Here is a 27,495-nt window from a genome sequence, read left to right as displayed (position 1 = left end):
CACAGTTCAAAAGCATCAATTCTTCGGCGATCAGCTTTCTTCATAGTCCAACTCTTACATCCATACATGACCACAGGAAAAACCATAGCCTTGACTAGACGGACCTTGGTTGGCAAAGTAATGTCTCTGCTCTTTAATATGCTATCTAGGCTGGTCATAACTTTCCTTCCAAGGAGCAAGCGTCTTTTAATTTCATGGCTGCAATCAGCATCCGCAGTGATTTTGGAGCCCAAAAAAATAAAGTCTGACACGGTTTCCACTGTTTCCCCATCTATTTCCCATGAAGTGATGGGACCAGATGCCATGATCTTCGTTTTCTGAATGTTGATTTGCTGTGTACAGTTCTTTGGTCTCCGTAAGTAAGTTTATTCCTATATATTTAATTCTTTTTGTTGCAGTGGTGAATGGGATTGATTCCTTAATTTCTCTTTCTGATTTTTCATTGTTAGTATATAGGAATGCAAGTGATATCTGTGTATTGATTTTGTATCCTGCAACTTTGCTAAATTCACTGATTAGCTCTAGTAATTTTCTGATACTATCTTTAGAGTTTTTTATGTACAATATCATGTCATCTGCAAACAGTGAAAGCTTTACTTCTTCTTTTCCAATCTAGATTCCTTTTATTTCTTTTTCTTCTCTGATTGCTGTAGCTAGGACTTCCAGAACTATGTTGAATAACAGTGGTGAAAGTGGACACCCTTGTTTTGTTGCTGATCTTTTGTTCCTGGGGGAATGCTTTCAGTTTTTCATCATTGAGAATAATGTTTGCTGTAGCCTTATCATATATGGCCTTTACTGTGTGGAGGTAGGTTCCTTCTATGCCCATTTTTTGAAGAGTTTTAATCATAAATGGGTGTTGAATTTTGTAAAAGGCTTTTTCTGCATCTATTGAGATTATCATATGGTTTTTATCTTTCAATTTGTTAATATGGTATATCACATTGATTTTGCATATATTGAAGAATCCTTGCATTCCTGGAATACACCCATCTTGATCACGATATATGAGTTTTTTATGTGTTGCTGAATTCTGTTGCTAAAATGTTGTTGAGGATTTTTGCATCTATATTCATCAATGATTGTCCTGTAGTTTTCGTTTTTTGTGTTGTCTTTGTCTGGTTTTGATATCAGGGTGATGGTGACCTCATAGAATGAGCTTGGAAGTGTTCCTTCCTCTGCAATTTTTTGAAAGTGTTTTAGAAGGATAGGCTAGAATTCTTCTGTGAAGCCATCTGGTCCTGAGCTTTTGTTTTTGGGGAGATGTTTGATTACAGCTTCAATTTCAGTGCTTGTAATTGGGTTGTTCATGATTTCTATTTCTTCCTAATTCAGTCTTGTAAGACTGAACTTTTCTAAGAATCTGTCCATTTCTTCTAGGTTATCCATTTTAGTTGTTCATAATAGTCTCTTATAATTATTTGAATTTGTGCATTGTCTGTTGTAACCTCTCCTTTTTTATTTCTAATTTTGTTGATTTGAGTCTTCTCTCTTTTTTACTTGATGAGTCTGGCTAAAGGCTTGTCAGTTTTGTTTATCTTCTCAAAGAACCAGCTTTCAGTTTTTTTAATCTTTACTATTGTTTCTTTCTTTTTCATTTATTTCTGCTCAGATCTTTGTGACTTATTTCCTTCTACTAATTTTGGAGTTTTTTTGTTCTTCTTTTTCCACTTGTTTTAGGTGTAAAGTTAGGTTGTCTATTCGATGTTTTTCTTGTTTCTTGAGGTAGGATTGTATTGCTATAAACTTCCCTCTTAGAACTGCTTTTGCTGCATCCCATAGGTTTTGAGTTGTTGTGTTTTCATTGTCATTTGTTTCTAGAAATTTTTTGATTTCCCTTTTGATTTCTTCAGTATCCTGTTGGTTATTTAGAAACCTGTTGTTAAATTTCCATGTGTTTGTGTTTCTTACAGTTTTTTCTTGTAATTGATATCTAGTCTCATAGCGTTGTGGTCAGAGAAGATGCTTGATACAGTTTCAATTTTCTTAAATTTACTGAGGTTTGATTTGGGACCCAAACTGTGGTTTATCCTGGAGAATATTCCATGTGCACTTGAGAAGAAGGTGTAGTCTTTTGCTTTTGGATGAAATGTCCTGAAGATATCAATGAGATCCATCTCATCTAATGTATCATTTAAGACTTGTGTTTCCTTATTAATTTTCTGATTTGATGATCTGTCCGTTGATGTGAGTGGGGGTGTTAAAGTCTCCTACTATTATTGTGTTACTGTCAATTTCTCCTTTTATGTCTGTTAGTGTTTGTCTTATGTATTGAGGAGCTCCTATGTTGGGTGCATAGATATTTACAATTGTTATGTCTTCTTCTTGGATTGATCCCTTGATCATTATGTAGTGTCCTTCCTTATCTCTTGTAAACTTCTTTATTTTAAGGTCTATTTTGTCTGATATGAGGACTGCTACTCCAGCTTTCTTTTGCTTTCCATTTGCACGGAGTATATTTTTCCATCCTCTCACTTTCAGTCTATATGTGTCTTGACGTCTGAAGTGGGTTTCTTGTAGACAGCATATATATGGGTCTTGTTTTTGTATCCATTCAGCCAGTCTGTGTCTTTTGGTTGAAATATTTAATCCATTTATATTTAAAGTAATTATTGATGTATATGTTCCTATTGCCATTTTCTTAATTGTTTGGGGTTGATTTTGTAGATCTTTTTTCTTCTCTTCTATTTCTTCGCTATATAAGTCCCTATAACATTTGTTGTAAAACTCATTTGGTGGTACATGATGCTGTTAACTTTTGCTTGTCTGAAAAACTATTTCTCCATCAATTTTAAATGAGATTCTCGCTGGGTACTGTAATCTTGGTTGTAGATTTTTCCCTTTCAATACTTTAACTATATCCTGCCATTCCCTTCTGGCCTGCAGAGTTTCTGCTGAAAGATCAGCTGTTAAGCGTATGGGGTTTCCCTTGTATGTTACTTGTTGCTTCTCCCTTGCTGCTTTTAATATTCTTTCTTTGTGTTTAGTCTTTGTTAGTTTGATTAGTATGTGTCTTGGCGTGTTTCTCCTTGGGTTTATCCTGTATGGGATTCTTTGTGCCTCTTGGACTTGATTGACTATTTCCTTTTCCATGTTGGGGAAATTTTCAACTATTATCTCTTAAAAAATGTTCTCATAGCCTTTATTTTTCTCTCCTTCTTCTGAGACCCCTATAATTCTAGTGTTGGTGTATTCGATATTGTCCCAGAGGTCTCTGAGACTATCCTTAGTTCTTTTCATTCTTTTTACTTTATTCTGCTCTTCCGAAGTTATTTCCACCATTTTATCTTCCAGCTCACTGATTTGTTCTTCTGCTTCAGATATTCTGCTATTGATTCTTTATAGAATATTTTTAATTTCAGTAATTGTGTTGTCTCTGTATGTTTATTCTTTAATTCTTCTAGGTTTTTGTTAATTGATTCTTGCATTTTCTCCATTTTGTTTTCAAGGTTTTTGATCATCTTTACTGTCATTATTCTGAATTCTTTTTCAGGTAGTTTGCCTATTTCCTCTTCATCCATTTGGACTTCTGTGTTTCTAGTTTGTTCTTTCATTTGTGTAACATTTCTCTGCCTTTTCATTATTATTATTTTTTTAATTAATTGTGTTTGAGGTCTCCTTTTCCCAGGCTTCAAGGCTTTTGGTTTCTGCCCTCCTAAGGTTGGTCAGTGGTTTGTGTGAGCTTCATATAGGGTGAGATTTGTGCTGAGTTTTTTTTTTTTTCCTCTGATGGGCAAGGCTGAGTGAGGTGGTAATCCTGTCTGCTGATGATTGGGTTTGTGTTTTTGTTTTGTTTGTTGTTTAGCTGAGGCCTCCTGCAAAGGGTGCTCCTGTTGGTTGGGTGATGCTGGGTCTTGTATTCAAGTGGTTTTCTTTGAGTGAGTTCTCACTATTTGATTCTCCCTAGGGTTAGTTCTCTGGTAGTCTTGGTTTTGGAGTCAATGCTCCCACTCCAAAGGCTCAGGGCTTGATCTCTGGTCAGGAACGAAGATTCCACAAGTGGTTTATTATGGCATTGCTGCTCCTCCTGCTGCTGCTAAGTTGCTTCAGTCGTGTCCATCTCTGTGTGACCCCATAGACGGCAGCCAACCAGGCTCCCCCGTCCCTGGGATTCTCCAGGCAAGAACACTGGAGTGGGTTGCCATTTCCTTCTCCAATGCATGAAAGTGAACAGTGAAAGTGAAGTCGCTCAGTCGTGTCCGACTCTTTGTGACCCCATGGACTGTAGCCCACCAGGCTCCTCTGTCCATGGGATTCTCCAGGCAAGAATACTGGGCATTAAGGGAGATTAAAACAAATATCCAAAAACGAAAAGCCAAAGATGAACCCCAGACAGATGTCAGTTACAAAATCAGGCAAATAATAATTAAAATAATGGAATGTACACATATACATATACACCCATGAGCAAAGTGAAAGCAGTTCAGTAAATATTAAGTATAGTAGATTGACCCGGTGAACAAAGTAAATAAAAAATTATATTTACTATTTAAGAACAAAACTAACTAAAGCACAGACTGGAAAACAAAACTAAAGCAAGGTGCCAAGTTAGTAATAAAGCAATGAAAATAAAACTAACAAATATGTTGAGAGGAAAGGAAAGAAAGATATGTGAAATAGAGGTAGACAAAGAAGATTTATATACATTAAAGATTAACTGCAAGAGGAAAAGAACAGTAGGAAAGGCAAACAAAGGAGTAAATGTAGAAAAAATATAATAGGTTTTCAGAAAAATTAGAATTATAAAAAAAGAGGAAAAAAAATGGAAGAAGAAAGAAAAAAGGGGGAAAAAAAGGAAAACTCCATAGAACTGCAAAAGCCCAATGTAGAGGCAGAGGCTTAGAGCAACAATAAAAAGTGTGACTGAATATACACATATACATATATACCCATAAGCAAAGTCAAAACAGTCCAACAAAAATAAAGTACAATAGACCAACCCAGCAAAAAAGGAAACCAAAAATTATATCTACCAGAACAAAATTAACTTAAACACAAACTGTAAAACACAACTAAAGCAAGGTGCCAATTGGGAAATAAAGCAATGAAAATAAAACTAACAAATATGTTGAGAGGAAAGAAAAGAAACAATAGGTATGTGAAGTGAAATAGTGGTAGATGAAGAAGATTTATATACATTAAAGATTAACTGCAAGGGGAAAAGAACAGTAGGAAAGACAAAGGAGTAAATGTAGAAAAAATATAATAGGTTTAAAAAATTAAAATTATAGAAAAGAAAAAAACAGAAGAAGAAAAGGGAAAAAAAGGAAAACTCCACAGAACTGCAAAAGCCCAACGTAGAGGCAGTGGTTTATAACAACAATAAAAAGTGTGACTGAATATACACATACATATACACCCATAAGCAAAATCAAAACAGTCCAACAAAAATAGAGTAGAATAGATTGACCTGGCGAACAAAGGAAATCAAAAATTATATCTATCAGAACAAAACTAACTAAAGCACAAACTGGAAAACAAAACTAGAGCAAGGAGCCAATTGGGGAATAAAGCAATGAAAGCAAAACTAACAAATATGTTGAGAGGAAAGGAAAGAAAGAAAAGAAGGAAACAATAGATATGCAAAGTTAAATAGGGGTAGATAAAGAAGATTTATATACATTAAAGATTAACTGCGAGGGGGAAAGAACAGTAGGAAAAGCAAGCAAAGGAATAAATGTCTAAATAATAGGTTTAAAAACTTTTAAAGCAAAAAAGGAAAACTCCACAGAACTGCAAAAGCCCAACGTAGAGGCAGAGGTTTATAACAGCAATAAAAAATGTGACTGAGAAAAAAAAGCTCAAAAGCTTAATTAGATTTCATAGTGCGAATAAAATCGACAACTACAACGGGGCGGGGGCGGGGCGGGGAGGAAAACAAAAACAAATCCAAAAGAATCTACAGAGCAAGTCAAAACTTAAGAATAATAGATGTTTTTCTTAAGTCACTGCTGTCAGAGTCCTTTTCCCCCGCTGGGAGTCACAGTCCACCTCACCTCCCTAGGATGCCCTCCAACACTGTGCTGATTTCTGGACCTGCTGTGGGGACAGCTCAGATTCTAAACTGGTCCTGCTCATATGTGTTCTTGCCTCCAATGTCCACAGCTATCAGAATTAGCGCGTTTTCTTTTGTGGGAGCTTGCAATGATCTTTTATATAATCCATAGACACAGAGTCTGCCTAGTTGATCATGTGGATTTAATCTGCAGCTTATGCAGCTGGTGGGAAAGTTTTGGGTCTTCTTCCTTAGCCACACTGCCCCTGGGTTTCAGTTGTGATTTTATTTCCACCTCTGCATGTTGGTCATCCACTGGGGTTTGCTCCTGAGGCTGCCCTGAAGGACTTGGGTTTGCCACTGTGAGGGCCAGAAGTGGAGGTGGTGCAGCTGCTTGGGTCACAGGGGTTCTGGCAGACCAGGTACTCAAGGGAGTTGGCGGCTAGGGCAGCCGGAAATATAGTGCTTGAGAAGGGTATGCAACCAGCATTGGCCAATATGCTCCAGTATTCTTGCCTGGAGAATCCCCTGCCATGACAGAGAAGCCTGACAGGCCACAGTCTACAGGGTCGCAAAGAGTTGGACGCTACCAAAGCGACCCTTCGTGCATAGACTCAAGACTTTTTTTTGCCTGTGGCAGCTCTGCCCCAGTGAGAGTTGAGCACGCAGGTGGTGCAACTGCTTGGCTTGCGGGGACCTTGGCGGCGCCAAGTGTGCAGGGACATGAACTGCCTCCGCCGCAGGAGTTATGGCCCTATCAGTCTTTTTGAGCTTCTTGTAGCTGGCATCTTTGGCCAGTCTTACTCCATAGCTCCTCCCATTCAGGCACTTAGAGGCCTCCCTCGCCTGGGCTCCTTCTCTGTTGGTTGGTGCGTCAGGCACATAGAGTGGCCCCCCTGGCTGGGGTCCTAGTCTGTAGACTGGCACATCAGGCACTTAAAGGAGCACCCTGGGTGGCGTTCTGCTCTGTAGTTCAGTCCATCAGGCATTGGATAGACCAGCCTCTCTATTGTTCAGCTGCAGATGCTGGCCTGTGGGGAGAGAGAGGATATGGTGATGGCTACACCCGCTCTGGAAAAGACTCTGATGCTGGGAAAGGTTGGGGGCGGGAGGAGAAGGGGACGACAGAGAATGAGATGGCTGGATGGCATCACCAACTCTGTGGACATGAGTTTGAGTGAACTCCGGGAGTTGGTGATGGACAGAGAGGCCTGGCGTGCTGTGATTCATGGGGTCGCGGAGAGTCGGACACGACTGAGCGACTGAACTGAACACCCGCTATGCATGACTCAGCAATATCGCCTTGCTTCCATGGCTGCCAGGCTTTCCTCCACCAGCATTTCCCACCACAATCTCCTCCTTCACATCCCCTCGATCCGTCTCTCCGTCTCTCCACAGTCAACATCAGCCCTTGCCCTGGGTTCGCTCCACAGTCCCCAAACTCCAGCTCCCAGCCCCTGCGCCTTGCAGAGGGCCCTCCTCCCTGTCTGTGGTATGTATGGCTATGGCAAGACTGTCTGATTCTCATTCCATTTAGGCCGCCACGGATCAACTGTTTCACTCTCAGCATTAATGTTTCTCCTCTGACTCAGACAGTTGCCCCCTGCTTCAGTTCACCCACCCCCTGAGGGCAGGTCCAGTCCTACTAACATTCCTGTTTTTCCCCCTAGTTCCTTCATCCTACCGAGTTTTGTGTGGTTCTATATATTCTTTTCCGCAGGTCAGGTACTCCTGTCTGCTCTCAGCTGGTGTTCTGCATGCACTTCTGTGTCTGAAGGTGTATTCCTGATGTATCTGTGGAGAGAGATGTACTTCACATCCACCTACTCCTCCGCCATCTTCTTCTCCTAAGTTTTTTTTTTTTTATTGAAGTATAGTTGATTTACAAGGTGTTAGTTTCCAGTATACAGCAAAGTGATTCAGTTATATATATATATTATATATATACTTTTTCACATTATTTTCCATTATAAGTTGTTAGAAGACATTGCAAACAGTTCTCTATACGACACAGTAGGACCTTGTTTTTATCTGTTTTCTATATAGTAGTTTGTATCAGCTAATCCCAAACTCCTAATTTATCCCTTCCCCATCTCCTTTCCCTTTAGGTACCAAAAGTTTGTTTTCTATGTCTGTGAGTCTGTTTCTATTTTGTAAGTTCATTCATTTCATATTTTAGATTTCACATGTAAGTGATGTCATATGGTATTTGTCTTTCTCTGTCTGATTTACTTCACTTGGTATGATAATCTCTAGGTCCAACCATGTAGCTGCAAATGGCATTCTTTCATCCTTTTTTATGTCTGAGCAGTATGCCACTGTGTATACATACCACATCTTCTTTATCCATTCAGCTGTCGATGGACGTTTAGGTGGCTTCCATGTCTTGGCTATTGTAAGTAGTGCTACTGTGAACATAGGGGTGCATGTATTGTTTTGAATTAGAGTTTTTTCCAGATATATGCACAGGAGTGCATATGGTAACTCTTATTTTTAATTTTTTAAGGAAACTCCATACTGTTTTCCATAGTGACTGTTCCAATTTACATGCCCACCAACCCAGTGCAACAAGAGTTCCCTTTTCTCCACACCCTCTCGTCTACAGTTTATTATTTGTAGACTTTTTAATGATGGCCATTAAAGAGGAGAGTGAAAAAGCTGGCTTAAAACTCAACATTCAGAAAACTAAGATCATGACATCTGGTCCCATCACTTCATGGCAACTAGATGGGGAAACAATGGGAAACAGTGACTGACTTTATTTTCTAGGGCTCCAAAATTATTCCAGATGGTGACTGCAATCATGAAATTAAAAGATGCTTGCTCCTTGGAAGAAAAGCTATGACCAACCTAGACAGCATATTAAAAAGCAGAGACAGTACTTTGCCAACAAAGGTCCGTGTAGTCAAAGCTATGGTTTTTCCAGTAGTCATGTATGAATGTGAGAGTTGTACTATAAAGAAAGCTGAGTGCCAAAGAATTGATGCTTTTGAACTGTGGTGTTGGAGAAGACTCTTGAGAGTCCCTTGGACTGCAGGGAGGTCCAACCAGTCCATTCTAAAGGAGATCAGTCCTGAATATTCATTGCAAGGACTGATCTTGAAGCTGAAACTCCAGTACTTTGGCCACCTGGTGCGAAGAACTGACTCACTGGAAAAGACCCTGATGCTGGGAAAGATTGAGGGAAGGAGGAGAAGGGGACGACAGAGCTGAGATGGTTGGATGGCATCACCGACTCGATAGACATGAGTTTGACCAAGCTCTGGGAGTTGGTGATGGACAGGGAAGCCTGGCATGCAGCAGCCCATGGGATTGCAAAGAGTCGGACACTACAGAGTGACTGAAATGATTCTGACCAGTGTGAGGTGGTACCTCATTATGTTTTGATTTGCATTTCTCTGGTAATTAGCGATGTTGAGCTTTTTTCATGTGCCTGTTGGCCATCTATATGTCTTCTTTGCAGAAATGCCTATTTAGGTCTTCTGCCCATTTTTTGATTGGGTTGTTTGGTTTTTGTTGTTGAGTTGTATGAGCTATTTGTATATTTTGGAAATTAAGCCTTGTCAATCATATCATATGCAAATACTTCAGTTTATCTTAAAATTGATAGTATCTGATGGTTAATTTTTTGTGTCAACTCACCTGGGCCATGGAGTGCCCAGACATTTGACTAATCATCATTCTGGTTGTGTCTGAGGGTGTTTCTGGATGGGATTAACATTTGCATTGGTGAACATAGTAAAGTGGATTGCTTTTCCTAATGTGAATGGGTCCCATCCAAAGACCTAAATAGAACAAAAAGGAGTAAGGGGTAGTAACTCTTTCTGCTTGACTGTCGAGCTGGAACTCTGGTCTTTTCCTGTTTTTTCACTCTTGCTGAAACATTGACTCTTCTTGGGTCTCAAGCCTCCTGACTTTGGACTGGAATTACAAGTTGACTCTCCTGATTCTCTAGCTTGCTGACTGCAGGTGTTGGAATTTCTCAGGCTCTGTATTGCATGAGCAAATTCCTTATAATAAATTATGTGTAGATATGCCCACTTATTATTGGTTCTCTGGAGAATGAAGACTAATGTAGGTGAGGTCCAAATTTTGATAAAATATGATAATTGAAGGTATGTTGAATTCCCTCCTCTTGAGAGTCGTGGTGGGTTTGGAGAATGTTTCATACCAAACATAATCATGGAAGTTGAGTTGTAAGTGCGAAGATGCTACTATTCTATACCAGTAGGGTATAGGAATAGGGCCAGGAAGCATCACTTTCTAAAACAAAATTTACGAGTTCATCCCAAGAGGTTTTCCATCCAATAATTGACTTGTGTGGGTGTTGAGTTAAGGCCTTGGGGCTCCTGACATTCAGTAAAGGGTCTAGGTGCTTTCCTGTCAGTGGTTCCCTGACATTGCTATTTTGACATCAGTAGATGACTTACGTATTTACTTGGTGTGAATCTGTTTCCAAGGGCCCATCAGGTATATACCTGAGCTGCCCTTGGGCCCCTGCCCAAAGTCCCTGCCAATTTTCTCTCTGACTATCTCAGCCATAGCAGAGTCCAGTGAGGGAAATGTATCCTTAAAGGGCTGTGGCATTTCAGAGAGAGAGGAAGAAAAAAAATCTGACAGAGGAGACTGACAAGGCTTATGCAAGAGATAGTCAGGGATGACATTTTAGGAAGAAGATCCAATTTGAGCAAAAGCTCTGAAGCAGGAATACAACAAGTAAGTTTGGTGTGACTAGAATATAGGTTGTGTAAGAGGACTAGATAAGATGTGTTTTCACTGAACACGATTTGTCCTCTGAAATTCTCTGAACTAAAAATAGTTAAGCCTGTGAATGTTTTAAGGTTATTCCATTTCAGTGCATCAATACCAAATAGTAAATTAAAGTTATCTTTTCCTAGAAATCATATGACCCTAGGCAAGCCTGTTTGTTAGACAGCACTTTGTATAATGTTGAAAGGTCAATGTAATCCTTTGTCTCATTTTTAGGTTCAGAATAATTTTTCTTAACCAGAGGGGAAGAGAGCAAGTGTGTAACAATAATGTTTGTAAAACAGTAATCTTTAATCTTAGAAAAATTAAAAGCCAAAGATTACTAGTACTGTATTAGAGGGAAAAGGAATAAAAATCATCAGTAATCCCATTACTTAGAGAATCATCACTATATTTATTGCTGCTCCTTCCAGACCTCTGTGAAAAAATGAGATCAAATATACAGATTTCTTCTAGCTTCTTTTTTCCCTTAGAATTTTCCCCCAGAAGGTAAGTTCCTTGGAGGTGGAATCCAGCATCCTTTGTTAGGTCCTGTTCTGTGTCCTGGGAAGCAGTAATTGAGACCACGCTCTTGCTTCTGTTTGCAGGTTGGCAGCCTCGGTGGTTCCTTCTCTGTGGAGGGATATTATCTTACTATGATTCTCCTGAAGATGCCTGGAAAGGTTGCAAAGGGAGCATCCAGATGGCAGTCTGTGAAATTCAAGGTGAGAAGCCAAGAGATTTGCGGGGTTTATTTTTCTTTCTGTTTTTCCCCCAAGATTTAAAAAAAAAAATAGCATTGGTTTCTTAGGCCTTTCTGTGCTGCTTCCAAAGTATAGACGAAGATATATTATGTTATGCTCCCCACCTCAAAAAAAAACCTTGCAAGTAAGACCTAAAACTGCAGGCAGTTTTTACAAGAAGATTGGTTAAGAGGTAGTGAAAATAAATGAGAGCAATGTGTTTATTAATCACACATCTAGTACCATTTCACAGTCTCCTGCTCACCTGGCACTTGAGGCAATTTTCTAACCTTATGTTTTTATTGCAACATCAAACACTTCTGTGTCTAAATCAGGACACATACCTACCTTCTCATCACCACCACCATACTCAGAACTAAACAAGCAAACACCTAACAGACCTACAAACAGCCTTTACTTCTTGGTTTAGGAATCTTAGGATGTGCTGGGAGGGTGTGGCTCAGAAACCGCTTAGAACAGAATTAGGGGCACAGGGCTTGGAGGGTGAAGGAGAGTGTGACTTGCTTGTTTCTTCTAAAGGCTCTAAGGGAATTGTCGCATGTTTTACATAATGAGTGAAGGAAGGTAGACAAGGAAAAGTACTGTGTTCTCGATTGCTTTGCAGTTGTCACGTTTTTAATATGACACGTAAAGGAAGGTATAAGAATAAAAATACTAATTTCAGTTGCTTTCCAGTAACCCAAGGAGATAAAGAGCACATCCTTACTTGTTTGCATCAAGCCTTTTTGGCTGCAGAGCAGCATGCTTTACACACACACACGCCAAAAGAGAGATTTTTCCTCTCTCCTCTTCTAAAAGATCCTGAGGAGATCTAAGTGCTTCTTTTTTAGGACAAAGTCTTGATGAGACCTTGGAGCCAGTTGCAGAGTTTTCCTTGTTCATCATCAGAGACCTCTAGGAAGAGATAAATAAACCAGGAGAAGTTGTGAGGGCCGGCATCCTCTTTTGGAAGAAGTCCTCAGTGACTGGCCCCAGTAAAGCTCAGGAGTTTGGGCAGAGTGGAGGCTACCCAGACAGGGCTCTTCTGGGTCTCTGACCTCCCTCTGCCTTGCTCCCAGTTCATTCTGTAGATAACACACGCATGGACCTGATCATCCCTGGGGAACAATATTTCTACCTGAAGGCCAGAAGTGTGGCTGAGAGACAGCGGTGGCTGGTAGCCTTGGGGTCAGCCAAGGCTTGCCTGACGGACAGTAGGACCCAGAAGGAAAAAGGCAAGTATTGATTGTCCTCTGGCCTGGGAACACTGGGAATCACCTGGTGGCATCTCTGGCTTCCCATATTTCTTATCTTGCTTCTGACCACCTAGCCACAGCCAGATTTTTATGTCACGCAAGTGCTGTACATCGCAGTGGAACTTAAACAATCTATACCTGACTCTTCTCTCTTAACATGTCATAGTAGAAAGAGGGCAAGTTTTGGAGCCAGACACCACTGGGTTCAAATCATGACTTTGTAGGGTACTGGCTTTGTGACCTTGGCATAGGACCTCTTTCATCTTCAGTTTTCTTATGTTTTAGAAAGAGGTAATTACCTACCTTACAAGAATTACCGTGAGGATCAGTGATGATATTAAACTGCCTAGTACCTTGTCTGGCACAAAGTTGACTTTTGGTAAAGGGTAGCTGAGCCAGAGAAGCCTTGGATCTGAGTGTTTGTTGCAGTAACACCCCACTTTCCCCTCCTTTTTCCTGGGGTGGATGGCTGCTTAATTGTCAGGTTCCTGCTGCTTAATGCTCATTAACTCAACATCATTAGGTCTCCTGAGAACCATAGCATAACTTTCTATCTGTCCTGGATCACAAGTACCAGAGCTCACTGCCTAAGCTCTGCCTTCCAACCCTGCATCCCTGAATGTACACCTGGAAAGATTGGTAGGAGAGAGAGGGGCCTCTGGGCAAAGTGTTTCAGGGACCTTTCTTGTGACACATAATGGCAGATGGGCTTTGCTTTTCAGGTAGATACAGTAAGATGGCCTCTTGGTTGGTTTTTAATGCTGAAATACTGGAGTAGGTAGCGAATCTTCGAGACCCAGGAATCGAACTGGGGTCTCCTGCATTGCAGGCTGATTCTTTACCAGCTGAGCTACAAGGGAAGCCCTTTTAATGCTAAGTCAAAAGCAAATTCTTGACTCTGTGAGCTCTGACTCTTAGCAGGTAGAATGTACCCACTTTTTCACAGAGGAGGAAACAGAGGCAGTAATGACTGTAGCCGAACCCTTAGTGCCAGGGTGGATGGAGTGCTGAACTAATGAAGAAGCAGCAGGTGTGCAGAGGGTGCCATTTGCCTTTCCAGGCAGCTTGCTGGACCAGTCCTCTGATTCATGAGCTATCTTATTAATGGTAACTGCATGTTACAGACCACTACTTCCCAGTTTTGAGCACCATGTTAGCAGGTAGATAGCTGTGACCCCATTTTACAGATAGAAAAACTGTGGCAGAACTGAGCTCAAAACTCTGAACCTTTGACTGTGTTCCCAGTTCTGACACAGTGAATCAAAGGTATATGTCTCCTTCTTCCTGTACTGGTGATTATTAAATATGTTGGGTCAAGAAATAATGTAGATTACTTCAGAAGGCTAGGAATCTCCTTTTTCTATTTTTCTTGCTCCCATAACTTCAGTTGTATAGTATCTGTAGCCCATAATATAAACATCTGACTTTAAACATGGATTATATTTTATCTGTATAGTATACTCACTAGTATATCAGTTATTCTGATAATCACATTTTAATCATTTTGTTATTTAGAGTTTGCTGAAAACACTGAAAACTTGAAAACCAAAATGTCAGAACTAAGACTCTACTGTGATCTTCTCGTTCAGCAAGTAGATAAAACGAAAGAAGTGACCACAACTGGTGTGTCCAGTTCTGAGGTAAGATACCATTCGTCTTTGAAAAGTAGCACCCGATGTTGCTTACTGGTGATGCATATTCTTACATAATCCATACCTTGGAATGTACAGTTTTTCACAGAAAAAAAGTGAAGACTTAAAGAGAAGAAATGTATGCATTTCAGCATATGGAAGCATATAGTTTTCCTTCCTGGGAAGAATTCAGGATTAATTGATAACATTTGGAACTTTTAACTTTAGTGCTAATGTACTAGAATATGTGTCTTCTCAGTTTGCATAACTTTTAAAAATACAGCCATAACTGTCTAACCGCGCCGTTTCTGTACTACTGCTGTGGCTCCTAAGATGACAGCATCTTGTGTGTCAGTTATGCGTATCTGTCACCTCTGTTGAGACTGTAACAGGATTTATGTCACCGTGGTAGATGTTCTGCTTTAGTGTAGACTAGCACTTTCAAGGATAGAGACATAGCTTTATTTCTCTCCATCGTCAGCAAGGATTGAAATCTTTATCACTTATTAATGAAATTGTTATTTTCTAATTCTAAAACACATATTAAAAGATGTATCTGGTGTTAATCTATGTATTGAATGGTTCACATTAACCCGAGAGAGGTCTCTGCTGTGCTCTCAAAGAAGTTATCTGAGAAACGGTGCCTACAAAAATGAAGAATCTGCAGATTATAATTAATAGTTTTAAATTACTTAGGTAATATAGCACTATGCTACTAATAGTATATGTGCTTTAAGTTTTTCTAATAAAAGTGTTTTAGCTCACTTTCAGTCACTCTTTGGGGTTGGGGGAGCTCTCTTACTAATTCAGCGTGTTGTGTACAAGACACTATGCTGAGGGAGGGCAGTGGGAGGGCCACTAAAACACTTCAGTCCTGCTCTGGGGATGTTAGAACCTAGAGCAGTGATTCTCCAACCAGAGCAGTTTGCCCCTCAGGAGACATGGGGCCATGTCTGAGATAGTTTCGGTTGTCACTACTAAGGGACTGCTATTGGCATCTAAGGGAGAGAGGTCAGATGGCCAGATGCTGCTTGATATCTGGAAGGGACAGGAGAGCCACTCCCCCTCCATCTCCTCCTCCAATAATTAGCCAGCCCCAAATGCCAGTGGAGCCAAGGAAGAGAAGCCCTGGTCTAGAGGGAAAGGAGAAAGTGAATGCAGCAACTTTTAATTCAGAAGTGTTTATAGTAAGTGTTTAATTAAAAAGTGTTTGTATTAGTAGTAAGTGTTTATAGTAAGTGCCTCGGAAACGCTAATGAAACTGTGTCTATGATATTGTGATTTATTGTTGTTATTCAGTTGCTAAGTCATATCTGACTCTTTGCGAGCCCATGGACCGCAGCCTGCCAAGCGCTTCAGTCCTTCAGTATCTCCTGGAGTTTGCTCAAATTCATGTCCATTGAGTTGGTGACACTATCTCACCATCTCATTCTCTGCCACTTCCTTTTCCTTTTCCCTTTAATCTTTCCCATCATCAGGGTCTTTTCTGGTGAGTCAGCTCTTTTAGTATTGGCGCTTCAGCGTCAGCCCTTCCAATGAATATTTAGAGTTGATTTCCTTTGAGATTAACTGGTTTGATATCCTCTCTGCAGTCCAAGGGGCTCTCAAGAGTCTTCTCCAGCACCACAATTTGAAGGCATCAATTCTGATGCCTTCAGCTTTCACATCTGTACATGACTACTGAGAAAACCATAGCTTTGACTATATGGACCTTTGTTGGCAAAGTGATGTCTCTGCTTTGTAATACACTGTCTAGGTTTGTCATAGCTTTCCTTCCAAAGAGCAAGTGCCTTTGAATTTCAAGGCTGCAGTCACCATCCACAGTGATTTTGAAACCCAAAAAAGACAATTTGTCACTACTTCCACTTTCCCCCTTCTATTTATCATGAGGTGATAGGATAGGATGCCACAATGTTCATTTTTGAATGTTGAGTTTTAAGCCATCTTTTTCACTCTTCTCTTTCACCCTCATCAAGAGGCTCTTTAGTTTCTCTTCACTTTCTGCTGTTAGAGTGGTATCATCTGCGTATCTCAGGTTGTTGATATTTGTCCTGACAGTCTTGATTCCAGCTTGGATTCATCCAGCCTGGCATTTCACATGATGTACTCTGTGTAGAAGTTAAATAAGCAGGATGACAATATACAGTCTTGTCTTAATCCTTTCCCAATATGGAACCAGTTCTAAGTGTTGCTTCTTGACCTGCATACAGGTTTCTCAGGAGACAGGTAAGGTGATATGGTATTCCTATCTCTAAAAATTTTCCAGTTTGTTGTGCACAGTCAAAGGCTTTAGTATAGTGAAGCAGAAGTAGATGTTTTTCTGGAATTCCCTTGCTTTTCTCTGTGATCCATTGAATGTTAGCAATTTGATCTCTGGTTCCTTTGCCTTTTCTGAACTCAGCTTGTACATCTGGAAGTGCTTGGTTCTTATACTGCTGAAGCCTAGCTTGAAGGATTTTGAATATAACCTTACTAGCATGTGAAATGGGCACAATTGTATGGTAGTTTGAACATTCTTTGGCATTGGTTTTCTTTGGGATTGGAATGAAAACTGACTTGTGGCTCAGTTGATAGATCCACCTGCAATGCGGAAGACCTGGGTTCAGTCCCTGGGTTGGGATGATCCTCTGGAGGAGGGTACGGCAACCCACTCCAGTTTTCTGGCCTGGAGAATCCCCATGAACAGCAGAGCCTGGCGAGCTACAGTCCATGGCGTCGCAAAGAGTTAGACACGACTGAGCAACAAAGCACAGCACAGAACATAGCCACTGCTGAGTCTTCCAAATTTGCTGCCATACGAGTGTAGCACTTTCACAGCATCATCTTTTAGGATTTGAAATAGCTCAGCTGGAATTCCATCACCTCCACTAGCTTTGTTCATAGGATGTCTGGCTCTAGGTGAGTAACCGCACCTTCGTGGTTATTCAAGTTATTAAGATCTTTTTTGTACAGTTCATCTGTGTGTTCTTGCCACCTCTTCTTAATCGCTTCTGCTTCTGTTAGGTGCTTACTGTTTCTGTCCTTTATTGTGTCCATCCTTGCATGAAATGTTCCCTTGATATCTCCAATTTTCTTGAAGACATATTTGTCTTTCCTGAGTCTCCTGCATTGGCAGGTGGATTCTTTGCCACTGAGTCAACAGGGAAGCCCTATTGTGGTTTATAATAAGAAACGTATGTTTGGTCTTTGGTTTTTGGCACAGAGTTCCTAAAGTAACCATTGGAATTTCCTGTGCTGCAAGTGATCAAGATGTCTTTTGTTATGTTAATAAGGCAACTATTGAAAAGTGCCTAAAGGTGGAGATTCTGGTTGACAGTAGACCCTATCAAGTAGGGTTGGAACTTTCTTTCCTACCCCCTCACCTCCTGGGAGGGGAGAGAGACTGAAGCTTGACCTCAGTCACCCTTGGCCAATGATTTAATCAATCATGCCCATTTAATGAAACTTCAAAGCATGGGGTTTAGAAAGCTCTTGAGTTGGTAAATAGTGTTGACTAGGGAGAGTGGCACACTCAAGGGAACATGGAAGCTCCAAGCCTGTTCCCACATGCCTTGTCTTGTGCATCTCTTCCATCTTGCTGTTACTGAGTTATACCCTTGTATAATAAACCAGTGATCTAGTAAGTAAAATGTTTTTCTTAGTTCTGTGAGCTGCTCTGGTAAAGTAGTTAAACACAAGGAGCGGGTTGTTGGAATCTTCAGTCTATAGTAGGTCAGTCCGTAGCACAAGTGACACCCAAAACTTGCCATTGGTGTCTGAAGTGGGGATAGGAAGCAATCTTGTAGGACTGAGCATGTAATCTGTGAGACCTGACGCTACTTCCAGGTAAATTGTGTAGAACTGTAGGACATCTGGCTGGTGTCCAAGAATTTCTTGGTGGTTTGGAAAAAAATCACACATTGTAATTGGTATCTGAATCATAGTGGTTCATAACCATTAACATCTCACTTGTTAGAAATAATAAATTAAAGAAAATATAGGGGCCATGGTTAAAGACCAAAATTCACCTGAGTAAAATTTAAAGATCTTACTGGCTTTATTCAGCAGTTCATGAATTGAACAGCATCCAGTCCATCCAGCAGATAGAAAAGAGCTGTGAAGAGCTGTACCAGGCTAGAGATTTCTGTGGACCAAAGTGAGCAGGAACAAGGAAGTTAGGGTGGATATTTCCTGAATGGTTAAAGCAAGGTTACTTTTCTTATATGGAGCAAAGGGACGTGTTGGAGCCAGGTCAGTAACTTGCACTGAGCAGGCAAGCACTGATTGGTTGACCTAGGCCTGCCTTTTCTGGGAGGCCCAGCATAGAAACATGGCTACATTTCTGGTTTGCTAATGTGAGGCTTAGCATGAGTGACTCCATCTTGGGCCAAATCTGATAGTTTTAACACCACTAAGATGTGGTTACCATACTCTCTAATCTGGGGGTAGCCTGTTTTCTGAACAACTTATTGGTATTGATACCCAATATCACCCTGAGAAAGTGAAATGACTTGGAGAAAAAAATGATGCTCAAAAGAATTCCAGTTGCAAAAACCTATTAGACTCATCTGTACTGAAAGCCAAGAAGCCCATTCTGAGAGCAAACAATGTGATATTTGGTTTCTAAGGCTTCTGTTCTGGAAGCTTGTTTTTTACTCAGAAAATGTTTCTCCATTGATCCCACTGGTCATCAATCCATGTGACTCTGTTTGGTGTCTGCCACCCCTTATAGACTAGAAACTCCATGAGGGCTCAGTGCCTGACATATTGCTGTCGGATAGAAGCTGTTGCCTTCAGCTGGAGTGGTGGGTGAGCATGAAGGGCAGGCTGAGGGTAAGGCTTGTGTATGGATAATAGATAAATTAGACTTGTTTAGTCTTTTTCTTTTATACTAGTACCCATATTTGTCCAGCAAAATAGATGGGATTATTATTATTGTTGTTTTCTGATGGATAAAACCTCTAAGACTATTCCACAATTGGGCTCTTTCCTTTTTGGCAAAGTAAAGGCATCTTCCACTCTGGTTGTTTCATAGGAGGGAATTGATGTGGGAACTCTGCTGAAATCAACCTGTAACACTTTTCTCAAGACTTTGGAAGAATGCATGCAGATTGCAAACGCAGCCTTCACTTCTGAGCTGCTCTACCGCACGCCTCCAGGGTCACCTCAGCTGGCCATGCTCAAGTCCAACAAGGTAACAGACCAGCTCAACTTGGCTGCAGCAGGGCATAATGGAAAGTTAAGAAAGTCATAGACTGAGCTGCTGTATAAGGAAGGCAACTGATGAGTTCCCTTTGGCAACTGTAGTGGACTCTCCTTTATGTGCACTTTATATCTGCCCTCCGTCCCTCATGTCCACTCAGGTCCTGTTGGCAGTTCGACCACCTAGACATGTCTCTCTCTCTCTCTGATGTAGCTGGCCTCTTTTCTCCAGCCTCCTTGTCCAGTGAGTCTTGTTTGGTGGTAACCTTGTAACTAACTGCCTTCTGCCTACTCTTCCAGGCAGTCTACAGTATTTCTATTCATGCAGTATAAATTGGACCACCTAAAACTTGTGGTGATTCCCTTGTTACCTACAGGTTAAAGTCAAAATGTCTTAGCTGCTTCCACATCACCAACCTTTTTTTTGTCATAACCAGGTTTAAACCTGTTAACTGCTTATAGCTCCCGCACTTCTTTGGGCCATTTCTCAGTACCAAGAATGCCCTTCTCACATGTCTTTCCCTGGTTAGCTTTTACTCATCCTTCAACATTTAATCTCTTTCCCTGAATCCCTTGGTTGGGCTAAGAGTTCTTCCTCTACACATCCCCCTGTTTTAGCCTCAGTCTGTATTGAAATTACCTTGAGGGCAAGAACTCTGTACTGTGAACCTTTATACTTCCAGTGTTTGGTAAAATGCTGTATCATAGTTTGACATTTAATAACTGTAATGAGTGTAATTGTAATGACAAGAAAGCCAAGCATTTGAATATGGTATTTAGGTCCTTCAAAAGACCATTTTTATTTTTCTTGGAAATTTGGGTACCCTTATTTGAATAACTATGAAAGACTGGTTGGGTTCAGTGACTCCTTTCTTTTGGTGGGACCTAAAATGATTCCTCTTGAGTAGGGTAGTGTGTGTTATGATCATATTTACCACTCTCATATGGGGTAAAACTCTAAATAATTCTATTGGGAGTTTTAACATGTGAACTTTCTTTTCTTTGCTTCTTTTAAAGATGAAACATCCTATTGTACCAATTCATAATTCATTGGAAAGGTACAGTAACAGTTTTTGTTTTTTCTTCTTTCTAAAAATATAAAAATAAGGATATCGGTATTCCTTGTTTTTGTTTTTTTAATAATATTTTTATCATGTGGTGGTTTTTCTCGTGGGTTGAGATGATACCAAGGGCAACAGTGTCTGATTTTCCTCTTTTGGGTGAGCCTGAAGCAATGCAAACTTTGATTCAACACTGACTACTAGTGAAGAGGTTTGCATTTCCCCAGGATATGGATCTCATGCGTCTTGTCTAGTAACTTTTCATCTCTCTGGTACCTGAGTGTTGGAACCTCCTCTCTTGTGGGGGAGCTGAGCATTGATTTAAGTGTGCTTCCCTGGTAGCTCAGACGGTAAAGCATCTGCCTACAATGCAGGAGACACAGGTTCGATCCCTGGGTCGGGAAGATACCCTGGAGAAGGAAATGGCAACCCACTCCAGTATTCATGCCTGGACAGTCCCATGGACTGAGGAGCCTGGTGGGCTACAGTCCATGGGGTCGCAAAGAGTCAGACACAACTGCGCAACTTCACTTCACTTATCAGAAAAGACAGTGCTATTTTGTTTAAAAATAAAAAGATAGCTTTACAGGTTGGATAAAGGATGTAATATCAAAATCTGAATTATTGGAAAAAAGTACATATTTACACAGTTGTGTTCCAGTTATTAAATAAGGTCTTTACTTGGTTATTATTTCATATAAGCATTTCCATATTTTGACATAGTCTGTGTATCTGTCTTTTCAAGTTATAATTTAATATTTCATCTCTTTATATACTGTTTGCTTCTTTAGTACAAAGATTGTTCCTCAGTTTGGTTAACAATTTTCTCTTGATCTAACTATTTCTACAAGGAACATTTTGTAGATTTTTTTTTTCTTTTGAAGTATTTCATCAATATATACTCATATTTTTAATTACTGAGTTGAAATATAGTGTCTTTTTTACAAAATGGTTTTTCTGGAATCACCACATAGCTTGGACCTTTTCCCTTTATTCTTTTTTTTTTTTCTCTTTAATTTTATTAGTATAATACTGGCAAGAATACTGGAGTGGATAGCCATTCCCTTCTCCAGGGGATCTTCCTAACCCAGGGGTCAAACCGAGGTTTCCTGCATTACAGGCAAATTCTTTACCATCTGAGCCACCAGGGAAGCCCCCTAGAAGAAAGTGTCTTTGTTCTAATTTGGCTGAGTTTAGTTATTTATAAGATGTTATGATTGCCCCTTAAACAGAATCAGCTATTTCACTTGCCTGTTGAATAGCCTTTTCTGTTACCCTGAAGAGCAACAGATTCTCAGGATGTATTGTCTCTTCCCAAGTTTTTTCTGTCTTCCTGGACCACAGCTTGTGGCTTCTAGTCAGTTAATTGCTAGGCAAACAAATGGAAGTAATCAGTGATTTGAGACCTGAGGATAGAAAAAACCTCCCAGGGAGAAGCTGAGGAAAGTGAGAAAGTGTTAAATGTGGTACCTGTAGAAAAGTTGTTTGAAAACCAAAGAGCTGTCAGTGAATATTTCCTGTTGCTGGTGGGGAGCAGGAAGTTTGAGTAAGCTTAGGGTACATAAAGAGCCATTCATGGTTTCTGAACTTGAGCCTGGAGTCAGGCCTGCTCTCAACACAGGAAGATACCTGTCTTGGAAGCAGGAGGGTGGGGTGAGAGATTTGGCTTGATTTAACAATTCTGTTTTTTAATCAGTGTTAAAACAAGTTGGTAATTGTGAACCCTTTCTTCCAACCCTCAGAATAAGATCATCTGTGCAGTCTATTTATGACCAAGTAATTGGACTTTTTTCCTTTTAAAAAATTCTAGGCAAATGGAGTTAAACAGTTGTGAAAATGGATCTTTAAGTATGGAAATAAATGATAATGAAGAAATCCTAGTGAGAAACAAGAGCTCCTTGTGTTTGAAACCTGCAGAGACAGATTGCAGCATATCAAGTGAAGAAAATAGAGATAATAATATAACAGGTAAAAGTAAAAAAGATGTGAAGCAAACTATTAACTAAAAGGATCATGCGGGTTTGATTCATTATCCATGATGTGATCCTTGATACGGGTTGACCTCAAGACAGTGTGCCAGGTAGCTCCTGAGGCAGATGTTGGTTCGATAACACAGGTCACATGACACATTGCTGCCATCCCATCTGACCCCCATGTTGAGAAAGCAGAATGAAGAGGGATTTTTCCCACTCACTGTTCTTAGCTGTGATGTTCATGGGCTTCAGTGAGCTGTAGCTGGCTGTGCTGACTTTTTATAGAGTATGAGTGTTAGAGCCTTCTCAGAATTTCAGTCCTTTGAATATAGACTATGATATAAAACGTAAGGGTCTGCAACGTTATGGCAATTCAGTTTTCCATGCCCCTGATTTCTGATGAGGTCTGAGGATGACAGAATTCACCAGCCACCATTAGATTTTCACCTGGCCTTTACTGTGTTCATCAAACCAAATCTCAAATTTAAGTAATAACCTGTAGTTTTCTGAAAATGCTCCCTCTTTGGATTTACTAATTTCATTGTCTCTAATCACCAAAACCAACTTCAGATCAGTCCATGACAACCGTCTTAGAGCTTTTAATTGTGTTATAAGTAAGTATTAAATAGTTTGAAAATAAACTTTTTTATCTCCTTATCTCCTCTGGTGAGTGGGGGAAAGAAAAGATGCATCTTCATAGCTGTTAATCTGCGCCTAGCAGTCCATACATCACCGAAGTCTTATCCCTTGAGTAAGTAATAGAGACAGGAGAATTTCAGTTAAGACAGTACTCTTGTTTATCTGACCCAGTAGTTTTCTTCTGGGAGTCTGTCCTCGGAATAGTCGATCTGAGGACAGGTATCTGGACAGGGATGACCGTTCAGACGTTACGGTCTCTTCTCATCATTCGTGGCAGTTGTGTTCTCTGCAGTTTCTGCAGACCCTGAACTAGCAAATACTGAACCGTTGCTCCTGGGGAAACTCATGGTTAGGTTCTTAAAAGCTTCCCAGGTGACACTGGTGGGAAAGAACCCATCCACCAATGCAGGAGACGTCAGAGGCACGGGCTTGATTCCTGGGTCAGGAAGATCCCCTGCAGGAGGACATGGCAGCCTCTCCAGTATTCTTGCCTGGAGAATCCCACAGACAGAGGAGCCTGGGGGGCTACAGTCTATAGCATTGCAGAGTCTGACACGACTGAAATGACTCAGCACACACGCACACGTATAAAATAGATAACTAAGAAAGCCCTACTGTATAGCACAAGGAATCTACTCAGTACTCTGCAATGGCCTATATGGGAAAAGAATCTAAAAAAGAGTGGATATATGGATATATAACTGATTGACTTTGCTTGTATACCTGAAACTAACACAGCATTATAAATCAACTATACTTTAATAAAAATTTTAAAAAGAAAGAAAATAAAAAAATATCCCCCCTCCCAAAGGGAAAAAAAAGACACTGTGTTTATATTGTTGACTCATTGACATTGAACCCACAGCATAGTGCTATAACTCATGCCTGAACAAAGCTTATCTTATATAAGCTTATATATTAAATAACATGTATTTTTCCATAAGGCACATCACAGCCTTCTTATGCTTAGAACACTAGAAAGCACTATCCTTGGAAGGCCTTTTAAACAACAAAATCAACAGTGAAATGCGCACAAATGCAAAAAACATGACACTAAATACATTTGTATACAGTATGAAAGGTGAAACAAGAAGGCAGTATCACCTTGTTTAGCCTCAGTTGGGAAGATGTGTGTGACTGCATATATCTAGAATGACTGCAAGAATGCCATAAGCATTGATTTTAGTATTACAAATAAACTTCAATAGGCAAGCAAATCTGCAAAGATAGAATACACTAATAACGAGGCTCAACTCTATTTATAATACTAAAATTTTAGAAACCATCTAAATGCCCTCCTCATAAGCATGATGCAGTATTATATGATCATTAAAATCATGTTTTGAAATGTACTGAGTGATAATGAAAATATTTATGATATCAGTGAAAAGAAGCTGCTTGAAAATCTACATATATTTAAACCCAATTTTGTGTGTGATGTGTAATATTTCACTCATTGATTTTTCTTTCTTTATACATTTCTGTGTTAGAGACGTTCAACAATGAATATGTATATATATTAATCTTTGTAATAAATAAAGGTTACTAATAGGTATCTTCTGCTATACAGTCCAGGGTGAAATGATGAAGGAAGAGGAAAGCCTGGGAAATCATGACAGCGACTCGGCACAGCCTGAATTGCACTCCACAAGCAGCTCTCCAGAATCCCATTGGGAAGAAGACCAAGAAGTCATCCCAACTTTCTTTAGTACTATGAACACCAGGTATTCTCTACTCTTTCAAATCACTGACACTTGGATACCAGTCTTCCTCCAGAATAGAGATTGTGGTGTACCACATGTCTGGTTTATTGTTCACCTTGTCTGAAGCAGTGGATAAGAAGGAATTGGATTGCAAGAATATATGCTGTCAGTAAGTTTTAGCTTACTTCGGTGAATTATCTTTGAAAAGTGATTTTATTAGACCGTGTTATAATAGGAAAACAATCACTGGGTCATGTTTGTGAATAAGGCTAAATGATTTGTTCTCAGAGTGGCAGCTGTTTTCATGACTACCTCTGAACTGCAGAGCATGCTAATGTTGTATTTTTAATCTTTCCTCCTTTGTATCACTAAATTGTTTAGCTTTAGTGACATTGAACTTCTGGAGGACAGTGGCATTCCCACAGAAGCATTCTTAGCATCATGTTATGCTGTGGTTCCAGTATTAGGTAAGATTGCTACATTTGCCTTAAATTCATTAGTCTCTGGAATCTGTTTCAATGAAGTTATTTTGTAGTAAAAATACACTGAACTATGTGTACAGTTAGATAACCCTTCTTATCTACTTCATTATCACCAGCCACATACAGTTAAAACTGTGTCCTTAAGCATTATCACATATTTCCATTTCATTTCTAATTATGATTAATAATGATCCCAGAGCTGTGTAATGAAAAAGGGAATTCTGTTTTCTAGAAATTATATTTAAGAGCAAAAGTGAAAGTATTAGTAGTTGAGGAACAGATCTTCAAATCCACTAGTAGTATGAAAATGGACATGAATTTGAACAAACTCTGGGAGACAGTGGAGGACAGAGGAGCCTAGCATGCTGCAGTCCATGGGGTCCCAAAGAGACACAGCTTAGCAAGTGAACAACAGCAACACTATGAAAAAGCATTTTACCACCTGAAACATTTTTTCAGATTAAAAAGCATTACATATATAACTTTAAGTTTAAATTCCATTGACTTTTTATAGAGCCAGTGATACCAGGAATTGCTAATGTGTTAAAGTTTGCTGCAGAATCCATTTAACTTTGTATCTCTTTTTTAAGTCAAGGTTTATTTTGCACAGAACTTAACTGTTATAATTTAATGAGTTTTGATAAACCCATCTACTGGTGTAATCCACTCCTCTATCAAGACAGAATATGCTTTCATTATCCTAGAATGTCCCCTATTCCAGTCAGTCCCCAAACTGTCACCCAGCCCGAGGCAACCATACTGCTTTCTGTCACTGTAGATTAGTTTTGTATGTTCTAAGATTTCACATATTGGAGAAGGAAATGGCAACCCACTCCAGTGTTCTTGCCTGGAGAATCCCAGGGACGGAGGAGCCTGGTGGGCTTCCGTCTATGGGGTCACACAGAGTCGGACACAACTGAAGTGACTCGGCAGCAGCAGCAAGATTTCAAATAAGTGGAATGACGTTATCTTGCGTTACACTCTCGATGAAAAGTTTTCATCTTTGTTGTGACGTTTATTAGTAACTCATTCCTTTTTATTGCTGAATAGTATTCTGTTAAGGGAGTATACCCCAATTTGTTTATTCAGTCTTCTACTGATAGACATTTGGATAATTTCTTATTTGGGGCTTTGTTGTTGTTGTTTAGTCTCTTTAAGTCATGTCCTACTCTTATGACCCCAGGGACTGTGGCCTTCCAGGCTCCTCTGGCCATGGAATTTCCCAGGCAGTAAAACTGGAGTGAATTGCCGTTTCCTTCTCCAGGAGATCTTTCTGATCCAGGGATCGAACCCATGTTTTCTGCATTGACAGGTGGATTCTTAACCATTGAACCACCAGAGAAGCCCCTGTTTGGGGCTATTATAAGTGAAATTGCTCTTAATATTTTTGTGTCTGTGGGCACGTTTTCATTTTTCTTAATAACTTAGAGTGGAATTGCTGATTTATAGGGTTTATACCTCTAATTTCGTAGAGTGGTTGTACCGTTGTACACTTCTAACAGTAATGTATGAGTATTCTGGTTGCTTCACATCCTCACTAGCACTTGATGGTATCAATAGTTTTGGTTTTAGCCATTCTTGTGAGTGTTCAGTGGTATCTTGTTGTGGCTTTAATTTTTATTTCCCCGATGACTAATGATGTTGAGCACTTTTTCATGTATCAACCATTACTGTCTCTTTCTTCGTGAAGTCTGTTCATATCTTTATTTTTAAAAGTTGGTTCAGTTCAGTTCAGTCGCTCAGTCGTGTCCGACTCTCCGCGACCCCATGAATCACAGCACGCCAGGCCTCCCTGTCCATCACCAACTCCCAGAGTACACTCAAACTCATGTCCACAGAGTTGGTGATGCCATCCAGCCATCTCATTCTCCGTCGTCCCCTTCTCCTCCCGCCCCCAACCTTTCCCAGCATCAGAGTCTTTTCCAGTGAGTCAACTCGTCGCATGAGGTGGCCAAAGTATTGCAGTTTCAGCTTTAGCATCAGTCCCTCCAATGAACATCCAGGATTGATCTCCTTTAGAATGGACTGGTTGGATCTCCTTGCAGTATAAGGGACTCTCAAGAGTCTTCTCCAACACCACAG

The 27,495-nt window shown here is 40.1% G+C and overlaps 1 protein-coding gene across 3 annotated transcripts in view; it reads left to right on the top strand.

Moving 5' to 3' along the window:
- The window catches only part of PLEKHA8 (pleckstrin homology domain containing A8), a 64,938-nt gene that overhangs the window by 14,899 nt on the left and 22,544 nt on the right, over positions 1-27,495 (top strand). For all 3 annotated transcript variants that reach the window (XM_055420940.2, XM_055420943.2, XM_055420944.2), the window contains exons 2-9: positions 11,353-11,469; positions 12,567-12,722; positions 14,259-14,383; positions 19,389-19,547; positions 20,573-20,613; positions 22,427-22,584; positions 24,799-24,952; positions 25,313-25,398. In XM_055420940.2, the coding sequence (XP_055276915.1) occupies positions 11,353-11,469; positions 12,567-12,722; positions 14,259-14,383; positions 19,389-19,547; positions 20,573-20,613; positions 22,427-22,584; positions 24,799-24,952; positions 25,313-25,398 (996 nt within the window). The remainder of the gene's footprint in view (positions 1-11,352; positions 11,470-12,566; positions 12,723-14,258; positions 14,384-19,388; positions 19,548-20,572; positions 20,614-22,426; positions 22,585-24,798; positions 24,953-25,312; positions 25,399-27,495) is intronic.

This window comes from Moschus berezovskii, chromosome 3, assembly GCF_049115385.1.
Source record: "Moschus berezovskii isolate FMDL1 chromosome 3, NW_MosBer_1.0, whole genome shotgun sequence".
Taxonomy (NCBI): Eukaryota; Metazoa; Chordata; class Mammalia; order Artiodactyla; family Moschidae; genus Moschus; species Moschus berezovskii.
This window is presented reverse-complemented; position numbering and strand designations above follow the sequence as displayed.